The 14,862-nt window shown below is 41.8% G+C and overlaps 2 protein-coding genes across 2 annotated transcripts in view; one reads left to right on the top strand and one right to left on the bottom strand.

The window, feature by feature from the left end:
* The window catches only part of LOC134994187 (SH2 domain-containing protein 1A-like), a 42,049-nt gene that overhangs the window by 14,000 nt on the left and 13,187 nt on the right, over positions 1 to 14,862 (top strand). The gene's annotated exons all lie outside the window — the stretch shown is intronic.
* Positions 6,357 to 13,680, bottom strand: LOC135026618 (uncharacterized). Its single transcript, XM_063953638.1, has 2 exons — positions 13,573 to 13,680; positions 6,357 to 13,335 (listed from the first exon to the last, which is right to left on the bottom strand). Exons 1-2 carry the CDS (start codon positions 13,664 to 13,666, stop codon positions 12,443 to 12,445), a joined length of 987 nt encoding a protein of 328 aa, XP_063809708.1. The 5' UTR covers positions 13,667 to 13,680; the 3' UTR covers positions 6,357 to 12,442.

Genomic DNA, 14,862 nt, shown 5'->3' with positions numbered 1-14,862 from the left:
AACGCAAACAGTGACGTCACTTCCGGTTCCGGTCATGACGCGCATGCTCGGTGTATAGAAATGGACTGTGGAACGCATGTGAACCACTTCCGGCTGAATGGAACGCAAACTGCGACGTCACTTCCGGTTACGGTTGTGACGCGCATACTCGGCGCGCGGACGGCGCAGATCAGCGGGGATTGGGAGCACCTGTTCCCTCTCAATATAAGGATGCCAAGGAGAGCATAAGCCACGCTACTGAGGAAGGACTTTGGTCTGAAATGCGTCTAGCGTGGCTTTAGGAGGGATACCCTGCGTGGCTGGAGATCGTGGGTTTGTTACAGCATTCACATTCCGGAAGTGAATGTTGGAATTCCTTGAACATCAGGAACTTACCTATGCTGCTTTACCAGTGGGGAACCCATTATGCTGTGTTTTTTCAAGTGTTTGTAAGTGCATATTTGTATTAAAACTTTGGTTGTTTTTACATACTTGCACTATCTATATTTCTTTTTTATGGTGTCTTGTACCTCACCATGGAGTCTACATGAAAGATCTATTGCACACCTGGAATTGATGCACATGCTAGATGCTGAATTTGCCATTACGGGAATAATATCAGGCCCAATCCAAACCTTATGTTTGTAAGTGGATCCCTGTAATAAAATTTGAATCTTGTTTATAAATAATCTGCACTATTATATATCTTTTGTTCTTTCACATGGTAAACTGTGGAAATCTACGGATTGAGAATATTCTGCTCTTGTGTTGATTACTTCCCTAACGTTAAGTATTATTAATTGACTTATTATCCACACTGGTGATAAGTGTTTTTTGCATGGAGTTTTTTGAATATCAATTGTGAATGTGGTACTCTCCTTAGCGCTGGAGTGTGTATATCTATCTTTCTTTCTCTATACCCTGCAAAATTTAACAGTTGGGTCGAGGCATCAGAGATAAAACACATATATAGCTCATCACTATCTAAACAAGACGAGCAATGGATGACAAGTCGTTCTACATAACCTTACCCAGCAATGTATCATCGGTTACTTTCCCACAAAATAAGATTCTAACTATACAACAAAACTTGCAAAGTCGATACACTTAAGCAGTGAGTGGGAAGTTGCTCTTACAGAGATACAATATCCGCACACATGGAATACATTGGATTTACAAGATTGTAGACTGCAAATATCATGGGGTGGAACAGTGTATCAGCCGGTGGCGAGAGTCGTGAGTGTGTGCATTAAACAGGGTTTTTATGAAACAATCGATGCGCTACTGAATGTAATCAACGCGGAAATTGTACAACAGAAACTGGACGTTGGATTAAGACTAATGTACGATCCATTTGCACGCGTTGTAACATGCGACAGTAAGCGGTTGTATCAAATCCACGCCGGTTCTAAACTGACATGGATACCGGGTTTACAGCCTAAAACTAAGATTTCTAAACCATGCGCCGACATCAAAGGTGGTCAATTTACGCTGTACGTGTACACAGACATTATCGAACACCAGAGGGTCGGAGATAGTTATGTACCGCTACTCCGCACTGTTAAAATTAAGGGCCATAACAATGAGGTGATCACAATACGATACGAGAAGCCCAATTACATACCTTTGTGCAAAGCGCATTTTGACACAGTGGCCATAGAGATAAAGAACGACCAGAACATCTCATCTCATTTAAGTTTGGTAAAGTGATCGTGAAACTACACTTTAGACGTCGCAAAAACGATATTTATTAACTAAACAGAATGGTAGCTGTTAAAACTTATGGCGATCCTGGTCTCTACGCGCAATATTATAAATCGCAAGCCGGTAATGGATTACCAGGTTTTCACGGCAGCGCGTACATGTACGGATGCGGTTTAGGCAGTATTTTTCGAAGTCTTTTCAGAAAAGCTGTCCCTCTTTTCAGAGAGGCTTAGCGTTAGCTAAACCGCACATGAAGACCGCGGCCAGCCCGTAATATCGCGAAAGACGTTATCGGACAAGCCACAACAGCCTTGATGAATAAATTACACGATGCGAACCAAGCGAAAAAAGATGGTTCAGGACTAATATATACAAGAAAAGGCGTGTCTAAAAGAAACGGAAGCATATGATAGCGCTTCCGCCTTGGGACATACCCTTTTTAAATAAAAACCAGAGACGACGCAACTCAAAGAAGAAGAGAAAGCCGAAGCGCTCCGTCTGTGATATTTTTTTTAACAACATGTCTTTCATACACTCCGGGGTATATTTACTAACATTCGTAATTTTCGGAAAAAGGTCAAAGTTCAATCACGAATGACATCGACAGTGTAAAATTGCAACTTTTTGAATTGATTACGACTAGTTTACTAAGCTGCCGTATTTTGCCTTTTCGGGTTTTCCGATGTCGATGTCATTCGTTTTTTTTTTTGTTTTTTACGGCAGTGATTAGCAAAACACTGCCGACTTTTTCAAAATGAATCTTGGCCGGATCTGTGTGATCCGTGCTGGGGTTCATTTTTTTTTTTTTTTTAATAAACACTGTAAAACTTTAAAAAAAATTGCGTGGGGTCCCCCCTCCAAAGCATAACCAGCCTCGGGCTCTTTGAGCCGATCCTGGTTGCAGAAATATGGGGAAAAAATTGACAGGGGTTCCCCCATATTTAAGCAACCAGCATCGGGCTCTGCGCCTGGTCCTGGTTCCAAAAATACGGGGGACAAAAAGAGTAGGGGTCCCCCGTATTTTTAAAACCAGCACCGGGCTCCACTAGCTGGACAGATAATGCCACAGCCGGGGGTCACTTTTATATAGTGCCCTGCGGCCGTGGCATCAAATATCCAACTAGTCACCCCTGGCCGGGGTACCCTGGGGGAGTGGGGACCCCTTCAATCAAGGGGTCCCCCCCCAGCCACCCAAGGGCCAGGGGTGAAGCCCGAGGCTGTCCCCCCCATCCAATTGGCTGCGGATGGGGGGCTGATAGCCTTTTGTGAAAATGAAAAGATATTGTTTTTAGTAGCAGTACTACAAGGCCCAGCAAGCCTCCCCCGCATGCTGGTACTTGGAGAACCACAAGTACCAGCATGCGGCGGAAAAATGGGCTTGCTGGTACCTGTAGTACTACTACTAAAAAAATACCCAAAAAAAGACAAGACACACACACCTTGAAAGTAAAGATTTATTACATACATCCACACAAACATATACACATACTTACCTTATGTTCACACGCAGGTCGGTCCTCTTCTCCAGTAGAATCCATGGGGTACCTGTTGAAAAAATTATACTCACAAAATCCAGTGTAGATCGGTCCTCTTCAAATCCATTTGTAATCCACGTACTTGAGAAAATAAAAAACGGAGTCCCGACCACGAACTGAAAGGGGCCCCATGTTTTCACATGGGACCCCTTTCCCCGAATGCCAGAAACCCACTCTGACTTCTGTCTAAGTGGGTTTCTTCAGCCAATCAGGGAGCGCCACGTTGTAGCACCCTACTGATCGGCTGTGTGCTCCTGTACTGACTGACAGGCAGCACACGGCAGTGTTACAATGTAGCGCCTATGCGCTCCATTGTAACCAATGGTGGGAACTTTCTGCTCAGCGGTGAGGTCACTTTCGGTCAACCGCAGGGCAGAAAGTTCCCACCATTGGTTACAATGGAGCGCATAGGCGCTACATTGTAACACTGCCGCGTGCTGCCTGTCAGTCAGTACAGGAGCACACAGCCGATCAGGAGGGTGCTACAACGTGGCGCTCCCTGATTGGCTGAAGAAACCCACTTAGACAGAAGTCAGAGTGGGTTTCTGGCATTCGGGGAAAGGGGTCCCATGTGAAAACATGGGGCCCCTTTCAGTTCGTGGTCGGGACTCCGTTTTTTATTTTCTCAAGTACGTGGATTACAAATGGATTTGAAGAGGACCGATCTACACTGGATTTTGTGAGTATAATTTTTTTCAACAGGTACCCCATGGATTCTACTGGACAAGACGACCGACCTGCGTGTGAACATAAGGTAAGTATGTGTATATGTTTGTGTGGATGTATGTAATAAATCTTTACTTTCAAGGTGTGTGTGTCTTGTCCTTTTTTGGGTATTTTTTTAGTAGTAGTACTACAGGTACCAGCGGGCCCGTTTTTCCGCCGCATGCTGGTACTTGTGGTTCTCCAAGTACCAGCATTCGGGGGAGGCTTGCTGGGCCTTGTAGTACTGCTACTAAAAACAATATCTTTTCATTTTCACAAAAGGCTATCAGCCCCCCATCCGCAGCCAATTGGATGGGGGGGACAGCCTCGGGCTTCACCCCTGGCCCTTGGGTGGCTGGGGGGGGGACCCCTTGATTGAAGGGGTCCCCACTCCCCCAGGGTACCCCGGCCAGGGGTGACTAGTTGGATTTTTGATGCCACGGCCGCAGGGCACTATATAAAAGTGACCCCCGGCTGTGGCATTATCTGTCCAGCTAGTGGAGCCCGGTGCTGGTTTTCGAAATACGGGGGACCCCTACTCTTTTTGTCCCCCGTATTTTTGGAACCAGGACCAGGCGCAGAGCCCGATGCTGGTTGCTTAAATATGGGGGAACCCCTGTCAATTTTTTCCCCATATTTCTGCAACCAGGATCGGCTCAAAGAGCCCGAGGCTGGTTATGCATAGGAGGGGGGACCCCACGCAATTTTTTTAAAGAAAATAACCACTTTCCCACCCCTTCCCACTGATATACATGCACGGATCTCATGGATCCCTGCATGCCTATACAATCACGGATTAAAAAAGCAGGTCTGTTTTTTTTTAGCACTTTTTTACGAGTTGTAATTTTTCACGGCAGTGTTTTATTTTTTTTTGCTTTGCACTTCTTAGTAAATGACCGAGATTCATACTTTAACAGCCGCGTTTTGACCGATGGTGTATTCATTCGTAATTATTTTCATGGACTACCCAAAAATTACGAATGCCCTCATCACTGCCGTGATTTGAGTTTAGTAAATTACCGAGATGACACTTTGATGAAAAAACTGCATCTCGGTCAAAATCGGGACCTTAGTAAATATACCCCTCCGAGTCCGTTGAATGCGCAAAAACAGAGCTGGATCTTTTTGACGTGCCCACGACACAAACTAGCATAGAGAAAAGACTATACATCTACATGTCAAGCGGCATTATCCTACACAGCGCCGCTTGAATTTTATATAGCGGCCAGCGGCGAACACTACTATGATCTGAACAACACACTGCTGTACGTGACGTGAAAGATCGTACGAACCGATAACACACAGCTGGTCCAAGGGGCTCGGGTTGCCCTTATTAATTACCCCATAGCGACTTTATTCAGCCAAGTGGATGTAACTTTGGGCGACAGGCTCATATCACAATCCAACAACCTTTACGCTTACCGGGCGTACATTGAGACTATATTGAATTATAGCTCGGACGCTTTGTCAACAAAGCTCACCACAGGATTATGTTACAAAGATGTGGCTGGAGAACATAACAACAGGACGCTGGATGGCCTAATACGGGGTTCAAAAAACGCGCAGAAGCAACAGCGCAGAGTCGCACGGTTGAATTGCTAGGACCACTTCACTGCGACCTTTTCCACCAACATAAACTAATTTTAAACGCCGTTGACCTGAAGATTAAACTCACCAGAAACAAAGACTCATTCTGCTTAATGTTGGCTGAAGTGGATGCCTTTAAAATACAGATCACAGCGGCATCCCTGTTTGTGAAAAGAGACAGGTCCCAGCGAACACTGGTTAGCCGTTTATTTTAATGAACACGGCATTTGTTATTTGATTCCTACGGTCTCTCACCGGACAGTGACATTTTCCCAAAGAATATCATAAAGTTTTTACATTATAATTCAAAAAGTATTTGTCACCAAAACCGTCGGTTACAAGATTTTTCAAGTGCTGTATGCGGGCAATACTGTATTTACTTTATACTTATGATGTGTAAAAACTACAAATATGAGGATATTCTGACCTGATTTAGTAATGATACAAAATGTAATGACCGTTTAGTTGCAATGTTTGTAAGGCACCTGCCGAAAAAGTCATTGTTTGAGTCGCTATACGGATAAATGTATACAGAAATGTGTAACTTGTAATCATCCCTGTGTTTGAAACATTTTATGTACAATGTGTTATAACTATAATAAACAATGATTTTAAACTTTATGTTGTGCGAGTGTGATCTTCTTCCAAAAACACAGATTAGAAACAAAGAACAAAACAGACCATTATAAATCATAAGGATATTTTATTGTAACATAAAAAGCATATTTACAGATACATTAACATTGCAATATTATAACAATTGTAATCAATACGATGTTTGAAGCATTTTACATACAATGTTTCATAACTATAATAAACAAACTTTTTTAAACTTTATTACAATGCCAATCCTTAAAAACAATATACCATAGAAATAGATCATAGACTCAACCACAGTGAATCCTGTAACAATCCTACATCGCGTTTCCTAGGCATTAAGTAACCGTGAGTCGTTGTTAAACCTGGGCTGCTTAAAACATTTAAGCGTCTTTTTTTATACACTTTTAGCGTTGCAGTTCATAAAAAGTCACCATCAACGGAGTATGTTTCTGCTTTTAAACGGTCTAGGTACATTCTGTTTGATGCGTTGCCGACTACAGTGGATGGAATATTTAATTCAGCCATAGTGTGCATAATTTCACTCCACCCATTCGGCATTTTACGGCTCGACACGCTGTGGCTTTGCGTTATGTGTCTTATTATATCTAACATGTTGGATCCCTGTACAGCGTTACCTTTATACAGAAATTCGCCTTTAGCATTCCAGTTTGTGATGTGTTTAGAGCCGGCCATTTTACTCAAAAGAATTTCAGAGTTCTTCCTATACCGGGCATTAACGCCGTCCACAACATCGTGATAAACAGAGTCAGAACCGTCTGACTGATCAGAGTTGCTTGTTTGAGGATCAGTTGGCATTTTGGGTGTTAAAAGAGTTAAAGATGACATTTCTCTATCAGATTGCTTACTCAACACCAGATATTTCTGCAAAGCGGCTGTGTAATGTATAGCTTTATCATATTTCGATAAATCATTATTCTGTGGTATGTTTATGATTTCCACATCCAGACCTTGGGTGACTGTTTTATGTATATCATCATTAACTGGTTTGTTGCGTAAACATTCTAACTGCTGCTGAGGCACTAGATACATTTTCTCAGCGTATTCCATCAACGATTAGTCAGGAGACCCGTTATTAACGGTATGGCAAAACCAAGCAACGAGCCAATAAAACCACCGGACTGCTTCGCCAACCGCTTCTTTTTGCCAATGTTGCATTTCTTATTGCAAAGGGATTTTATAAGGGCCCGCTTCTTTTTAAGGTAATTCAACTGACGTTGTGTCAATGGTATTTTACCTTTAAGTATGTTGAGGGCTATTTCACAAATGGTTTTCACCAAATCGTTTGAAGCGTTGGATAAAATAGCATTTCTTTGAGCGGGTGTCGCCTTTATTAATGCTTTTAAAAGTGTCCAATTACAACGTAAATGATTCGACATGCTCTCTGTCGGTGGCTCTAAGATAAATGACTAAAAGTTGTAGAATTACCGCTTTTTAGAAGCATGCTTTTTACTGAGATAAGCCACCGGCTCATCTGGTGGAAATAAGCCGCTTCGTAAACGGTATTCGTCAAGCGTATTGGTTCTTAAATCAACCAGTAAATAGCCATACGGTACAGTTGTCGCATTTTGGAATGCATCCAGAAAGAACTTACTATTACTAGGGTACATTTGTCTAGGCAGAGTCATCACCTGCAATTTATCCTGTGGATTTTTGAAAAGGACCTTATATTTTGTGTTTAGATGTATCGTCCTGCTCTTTTTACCTTGGCAAAAGACATTTTGCACCAGGTACATGATACTGAGGTTTCTGTGGTGTACATACTTTGTGATTGCTTTCTCAATCTCAGAATTATTACTAGCCGACTCCATCAGATCATCAACAACCGCTAAATTAATCCTATCAGGGGGAAAAAGTTGGTCATCATTAAAAGTCTCAGGTAGACCTTCTATAAAATGCATGCACCTTCTATAAAATGCATGGTAATCACGCAGAAGCTGATCGTACATAGGTTGCCAACAGCCGTAAAACCAAACAATATTATCAGGCACGTGTGATATGTGCGTAGCTGCATTTTGTAGCAGCATTTTAACAAAATAACTTTTACCCGAGTTGGAAGGGCCTGCTAAAATACATGAAAAGGGATGCTGCAGTCTGATATCCATCTTAATAACCAAACGGTAGCATTGTGAAGTTATTTGTAAGCCTCTGTTTAGTGTAAACGCACTTTTGCGTTTTCTGCAGCATGCGCTTTTCAATTTGCCAATACTTTTTAACCCGCACTATGCCTGGTTGACGTATCACAATTTTTTTCTGGTCGTCACCTTCGGGATTTAAAGGGTAATCCAAGACCAACTCTTTCAGGCTGTCAAAGTTGACATGTTGTGCATTATCAATGTTGAGCGTGATACCTTTAACTTTTAAACAGGTCTTTCCATTATTTAGACGATAGCCGTATGATTTGGGGCCTGATGAGATAAACTCTGTTATATGCGTACCGGCAGGTATTTCGCTAGTCAGTTCGCATAGATAATCCCCCAACGGCAGATTCCAATCACCGGGTCTGCTGACAAAAATAACAGAGTCTGTATCGTGGTAAAGACAACATTCTTGTAATACATCCAATAGCTTGTACAGTTCAATTCTAGCATGCGCTGTTGTAATCGCAGCTATAAAAACATTACAGTTACTTGATCGGGTGTAATGGTCTTTGGCGTACTTCCAATTTACCATGACAGTGTCGTCATCGATAAAGTCTAAAGCAGACACCACATAGTGAGGTAAAAACGCGTATTCAAAAAGCTTGTCGGGATCAGACACTAGACTAGTGTTGGGCATGTTATTACGTTGACCAAACTTTCCCCATAAGGAGTTTAAAAACAATTTTGAAATTTGTCTTTTTGCGGGGTTGATTTCTATGTGATCGGGTCATAAAGACACACCTTCATTTTTTTGATAGGCATCTATATGCGCCCGTCGTTTCTCAGAGTCTGTACACCAATTGGGATAACCAGAAGCCTCTTGTTTATCCCTAAGATGCATTTTAATGTAACCTGAAAACAAATCATCAGATCGTTTATCAAAATACCATACTTCATAGATTTTACACACTTTGTAGCCCTTGTCAACTGCTAAATTTATTTCTACGGTACACCACGTACCAACGAGTGCTCGTTCCTCATCACTATGTTCGCACGACTCTGCCTGTCCAGACTCAGCGCATGTGCGACATAAAGGAAACATTAGTTTACCAAGCATTTTAACCGGTAGAACCAGAAAGAAAAGCTCACGCAGCGGGTACACTTTTACTTTAGCGATACCAAAATATGTTGTGATATCGTCAAAATCTTTATAAATGATCCTGGGATGTTTTACAGGATATGCTTTGTTTTTGTTGACAAATGGATACAGACTGGTAAAATCATAGTAGTGTATCTGTTCATCCGGCTGTGCTTTGTGATACAGCTTTATGGCGTTTGTACATCCGCCGTAAAGCGAATCTCGTGGGTCCAAGGGTTCGGGCAAACCTTTGCCCTTAAGAAACTCCTGTAGACGGGCATCGTCCTGTAACATTTTTTTCCACTGGTACTCCCAAATAACACGCACGTGAAATCCGCAGAGCTTAAGAAAATTAATTCTCACCTGCGTCTTGTGGCGTAATTGACCATAGGTCGTTTGAGTCACTTTGTTTTCATCATCGAGGTTGTAACAAGTGCTACAACCGTGAAAAAAAACAACCTTGGAACTCAAACACCGTTTGTACCCCATCGATCACTGAATAGCTGTCCAGGTAGTAGCTACCAACTTTCTTCTCACCTCCTTGTAACGCTTGTCTTATGTCTACGCCTTCTGTATGCGCTATGTACATTAACCACTGTATGGCTGGTGTTGAGTAATGCTTCTGAGTTTTGTGATAGTTATCAGATGGTACAAGTGCCAACGTGTTATCCTTTATAAATTTACATCAGTACATGGCCATGCAAACAGCGGCCAGCATGACAGTTGAAAGGGATCAATGTATCTCTTAACAATAACCAGCTTATTTTTCTTATATACGACAACTTCCAGTTCGGTAATTGATATAACGGCATCTCGGAACACCTTACAAGCCCTATATAATATTACCACATCCTCCTTGCAATAGTGTTTAAGTTCATCCTGGAAGTTAAACGACTTATGCTTACATCTCTCATACCAATCTTTGAATTCAATCTTTTCTGACCCCATCATATATTGCATGCCGAAATGTTGAATATCCGGCATGGCACCTATATAATTTTGGTTAGCGGCTTTGTTAAAAAAATGTGGGAAATATCCTTTTGAACCCTTAAAACCCATTGCTTTTGGTAAACGACTGAGGCGCATGGGCAAGAAATTTAAATAATCGATAAATCGAATATTTAAATCACTCACCGTTATGCACAACAGTTTACCACCTTGTGCCAACACAGAGGTTTTCAATTTTTCCTTAAACAATTGTCGCATTACAAAGTACGCATCATAACGCCCTGCATTATGGGCTATGAATGTGTATCCCGCAAATTTTGGTCTCATGAATGTTTTTACAAAATCTGTGATACAATCAGTGCCCTGAAACTCCCAGGATTTCTCATCCACCAGCGTTAATGCGTAACAGTAATTAGGTATGTGCACGCTTGTTTCTTGCATGCATTCAAAATCATAAAAAATATATTTTAAAGTAGGAATCGTAGGTTTATTGTTTTGAATGTAACACAAATGACCCGCAAAATTGTCAACACAGTGTGGTCAGGATTGGTATAAAAACCACAGCGATCGCAATACATTTTATGAAGGCACGGCATTTTCATAGCCAACGCTAAAGACTTGTGCATCTCTAAACATTCTGTTGACCTGCAAAACACCCTACACTGCGTACACCTTAGCGCTGCCTGACCTGTATCAACACAATCTTGCCTGAGACATGACTTACAAAAGAAAAGACAATCATGCTTATTTCTGTGGTGGTACACATTGTTGCAAAATTTACAGAAGTAACGGGCACCAACAAAAGCTTTAATGTCCAAAATACCATAGTAATGATCATCGTGCCATAGGATGAACAGTATGTTGTCTTTGTATCGACAATCTGTGCTATAACAATTCCAGCAACCATTACTGTAATAGAGAATCTTAATTGATGACTTTAAATGGTTTTCAAAACAAGCAACATCGCTAAAGCTGATCATTTTATCAAGGGGCAAATTCAATGCTTTATGAATCTCGAGCACCCTTTCGTGTATCACTTGGTCTGTGGAATTATCTTTGTCCAGAAGTTTGCAGAGGCTAGCCGCCAGACACAGATTGTTACCGCTGTTATTGAAATCGTATAACACACAATAATAAGACTGTATGGTATTCTCCATAGGCTCCTGCCCATCAGGGCACCGCCTACGCCATTCTTGAAAACACAGATCACAAATTTCAACTCTGTATCAAATAAAACCTCAGCATTACTTTGCAGCGTGTTTGTTATCTGATTCAAAAAACTGACGGCGTCTAATGACTTGCACGGCTTACGGTGTGAATAGATGGCGTTGTGTAACCCTCCACCTTCCAACCTTAACTGTATATGATGGTTAGGGTCGACATTAATCATGTAGCTGTCGAGCATAGTCTGTATTGCCCTCGTAGCTTCTACAAATGATGTGATTCTATTCAAGCTGATAAAACGGAAATGATGGTGTAATTCAGACGCCCTGAAATTGGGGTGATTTCTTTCATACCTGGCTATGGTTTCTAAAAAAAAACAGGTGTGTCGCCTTGTTATTACTAGGCGTTTCCGGACCAGCCAGTCCGGGTGATGCTATGCGTTCAGCGCTGTCCGTCTGTGATGACCGTCTATCTATGTGTCATGACGGTATGTTGTCATTCTGTTCATTAAATCTACGTGTGCCTTGTCATGCCAGTCTAAGTTGCTTTTGTTTTCTTAAGTTTATTAACGTTCTTATGGCCCATTTTACTTTTAAATTTCTACTTGTATTTTTATGGCCCTGTGCTCTACACGCTGCAATGTTGTTCAAACCGCAACCTGTCTTAAATAGTCATGTCGGTGTTTTTTTACCGAAGGAGTTGACCTCTAGGAAATCACAAGTCTCCCTAACTAGATTGTTCCGTTCTATTGCGAGTTCCAAATAGCGTTTAATACATTTATTAAGCGCACGCTGATCTCGTTTGCCGCTGTGCATTATTTCTGCGTGTCGTGTTAACATCCCTGTGGACGCGTGGTTCGTGTAAGTGACCTCTCTCCAAACAGCCCCTAACAGTGCATTATATTTTAATTCTGCTGCTTTACTCGCGTGCTCTGCCCTTGTGGGTTTGCCTGTAGTGTTTTGTCGACAACCACCCTCACCAGTTTAACCGTCGTCAGCCTCAGCCATTGTGCTCTGACGCGACGGCCATTGTTGTTGTCTAACATCATTACCTGATGGACCGACAACAACATCGTCCGTCTCTGCAGAACGCGACTCAACCACAGACGCTCTAACCCCTTTGTTTGAAACTTCTGAAATATCAATACAATCATGACCATCCACAGCTTCTGCGTCGGATATATAAAATGACTGTGCGTCTTGAAGTAAATCATAACAGACATCTGGATTTATAACGGGGTCAACCTGTGTATCTGGAATTATAATGGGTTCAAACTGTGTATCTCGAATTATAATGGGATTATTCTGAGTGACTGATGTTATTATAACCCTATTTTCTTTTGTATGTTTGATCTTGTACTTTTTTGAGAGCCTATTGATCCTCTTACCTTTTGCAATCTCTGAGTCAGCAGTTTTATCACTAACACAGTTCGTTTGTTCATCATCATCATCATCATCATCATCATGATCGGGCAACATCTTGAATTTGTTGCTGTTGTTACAACTAGTTGGTGCATCTTGTAACGCCGTCAACCGCCTTCTTTTAGACTTGTTTTTTTCTGTATAATCCAATTTCCTCTTCATACCCCTTTGCTTAGGTTTTTCATTTACCCAATGCATTGTGCACGGCACATCACTCACACGACTGTTTGGATTCATTTTACCGTACATCTGATTCATTATCAACGGCTTAGAACCAGCTAGGCGTAAATGTCTGTTCGGCGGCTGTATGTATTGATTCTCTTTGTCATCGGGTCTATGTGTCGCTGTATCGGGTGTGCTTGTACGGGGCGCTGCTTCTTCGACCGTTTCATCAACCGTTGTATTTATACAACAATACCTGGAAGGATCCATGTTGTATAAGATTTCATCGAATGCTAAAAAAAACAAAAACAATTAATTAGTTGCACGGCTATTATTTACATTTTTGCTCTGTGAAAAAATTAGCGTTTTAAATACGTGTAACAACCGTATAGCGTCGTTTAATTACCTTACTTGCGATAGAAAACAAAACAATTAGTTAGATTTACGGCTATGATTGACATTTTTCTCTGTTAAAAAAATTACATTTTAAATGTTTGTAACAAATGAATAGCGTCGTTGAATTAACTTACTATCGATAGAAAACTCCGCTTGCAGTTCTAACTCCTGTGATGGCAGCGGGCGCATTTGCACATTGCGCATATACTTTTCAAAGCTTGTTTCCATGCATAGGCGGTTAGGGCTATCTGCGAAATACAAATGAGCAATTTAAAATCATTTCACACCATAAGACTTGATAAAGACTAAAACGGAAGAACATTTTAAACAAGCTTGGTATAGATCTATGGGGTTCACTACGATATGCCGGCGGTCGGGCTCCCGGCGACCAGCATACCAGCGCCGGGAACCCGACCGCAGGCTTACCGACAGTGTGGCGAGCGCAAATGAGCCCCTTGCGGGCTCGCTGCGCTCGCCACGCTACGGGCACGGCGGCGCGCTACGCGTGCCACACTATTTTATTCTCCCTCCAGGGGGGTCATGGACCCCCACGAGGGAGAATAAGTGTCGGTATGCCGGCTGTCGGGATCCCGGCGCCGGTATACTGTGCGCCGGGATCCCGTCAGCCGGCATACTGAAGACCACCCGATCTATGTATATCCTTACAAAGAATTAAGGTTCAAAAAGGTTTGAGATTACCTAAAGGATAAAAAAGGCTCTGTCTAGATGGACCAAGTGGTCCTTATCTAACGTCAAATTCTATGTTTCTATGTTTCTAATAAACGTACAGCTACTTTGCGCACTCGGTAAAAAACGTATCATTCGTTTTAAAAAGCTAAATTCACAAACATACATACAACTGCTTTGAGACTTCGGTGAATCAGTGTATGCCTTATAAGTCTTCTGAATCGTTTCATCAGCAGAACAATTTGCACATTCTACGACGTATGGATCTGTCCTTCTCAGACCCTGACCGACCGGTCCTGCGTAAGATTAATTCTTGAGGGGTGTTTTTGCGCAGAAGAGCAAAAAGAAGACTGTTTTGTTGTCTCTCTGGGGCACACTTTGTATCAATATAATTGCTGATAAGGTTGTAATATGGGGTACACTGTGAGTGTAAAGGTAAAACTTAACTTTTATTATTCAAGACAGATGAAAAATATTGTTGTATATATCCACAACAATAACTTAAAAAAGTATTAAATAACAATGTAACGATATGTTACTCACTTTTTCTGGGGTGGGTGGCAGGAGGTTTATCTGCACACCTACTGTAGTTTAAGTGAGTGTTGATATTTGACGTTCATCAAAGCGAAAGTTTGAAATCTCTTGTTTTCTCAATCAACTTATGAATGTGCCCATGCTTACTCTTTTAGAAGGAGTCCAGAGTTGGAAAAGCCGGGTTTCTTGTTTCTCTCTTGTTT

The sequence above is a fragment of the Pseudophryne corroboree genome, chromosome 2 (assembly GCF_028390025.1).
Source record: "Pseudophryne corroboree isolate aPseCor3 chromosome 2, aPseCor3.hap2, whole genome shotgun sequence".
Lineage (NCBI taxonomy): Eukaryota > Metazoa > Chordata > Amphibia > Anura > Myobatrachidae > Pseudophryne > Pseudophryne corroboree.
This window is presented reverse-complemented; position numbering and strand designations above follow the sequence as displayed.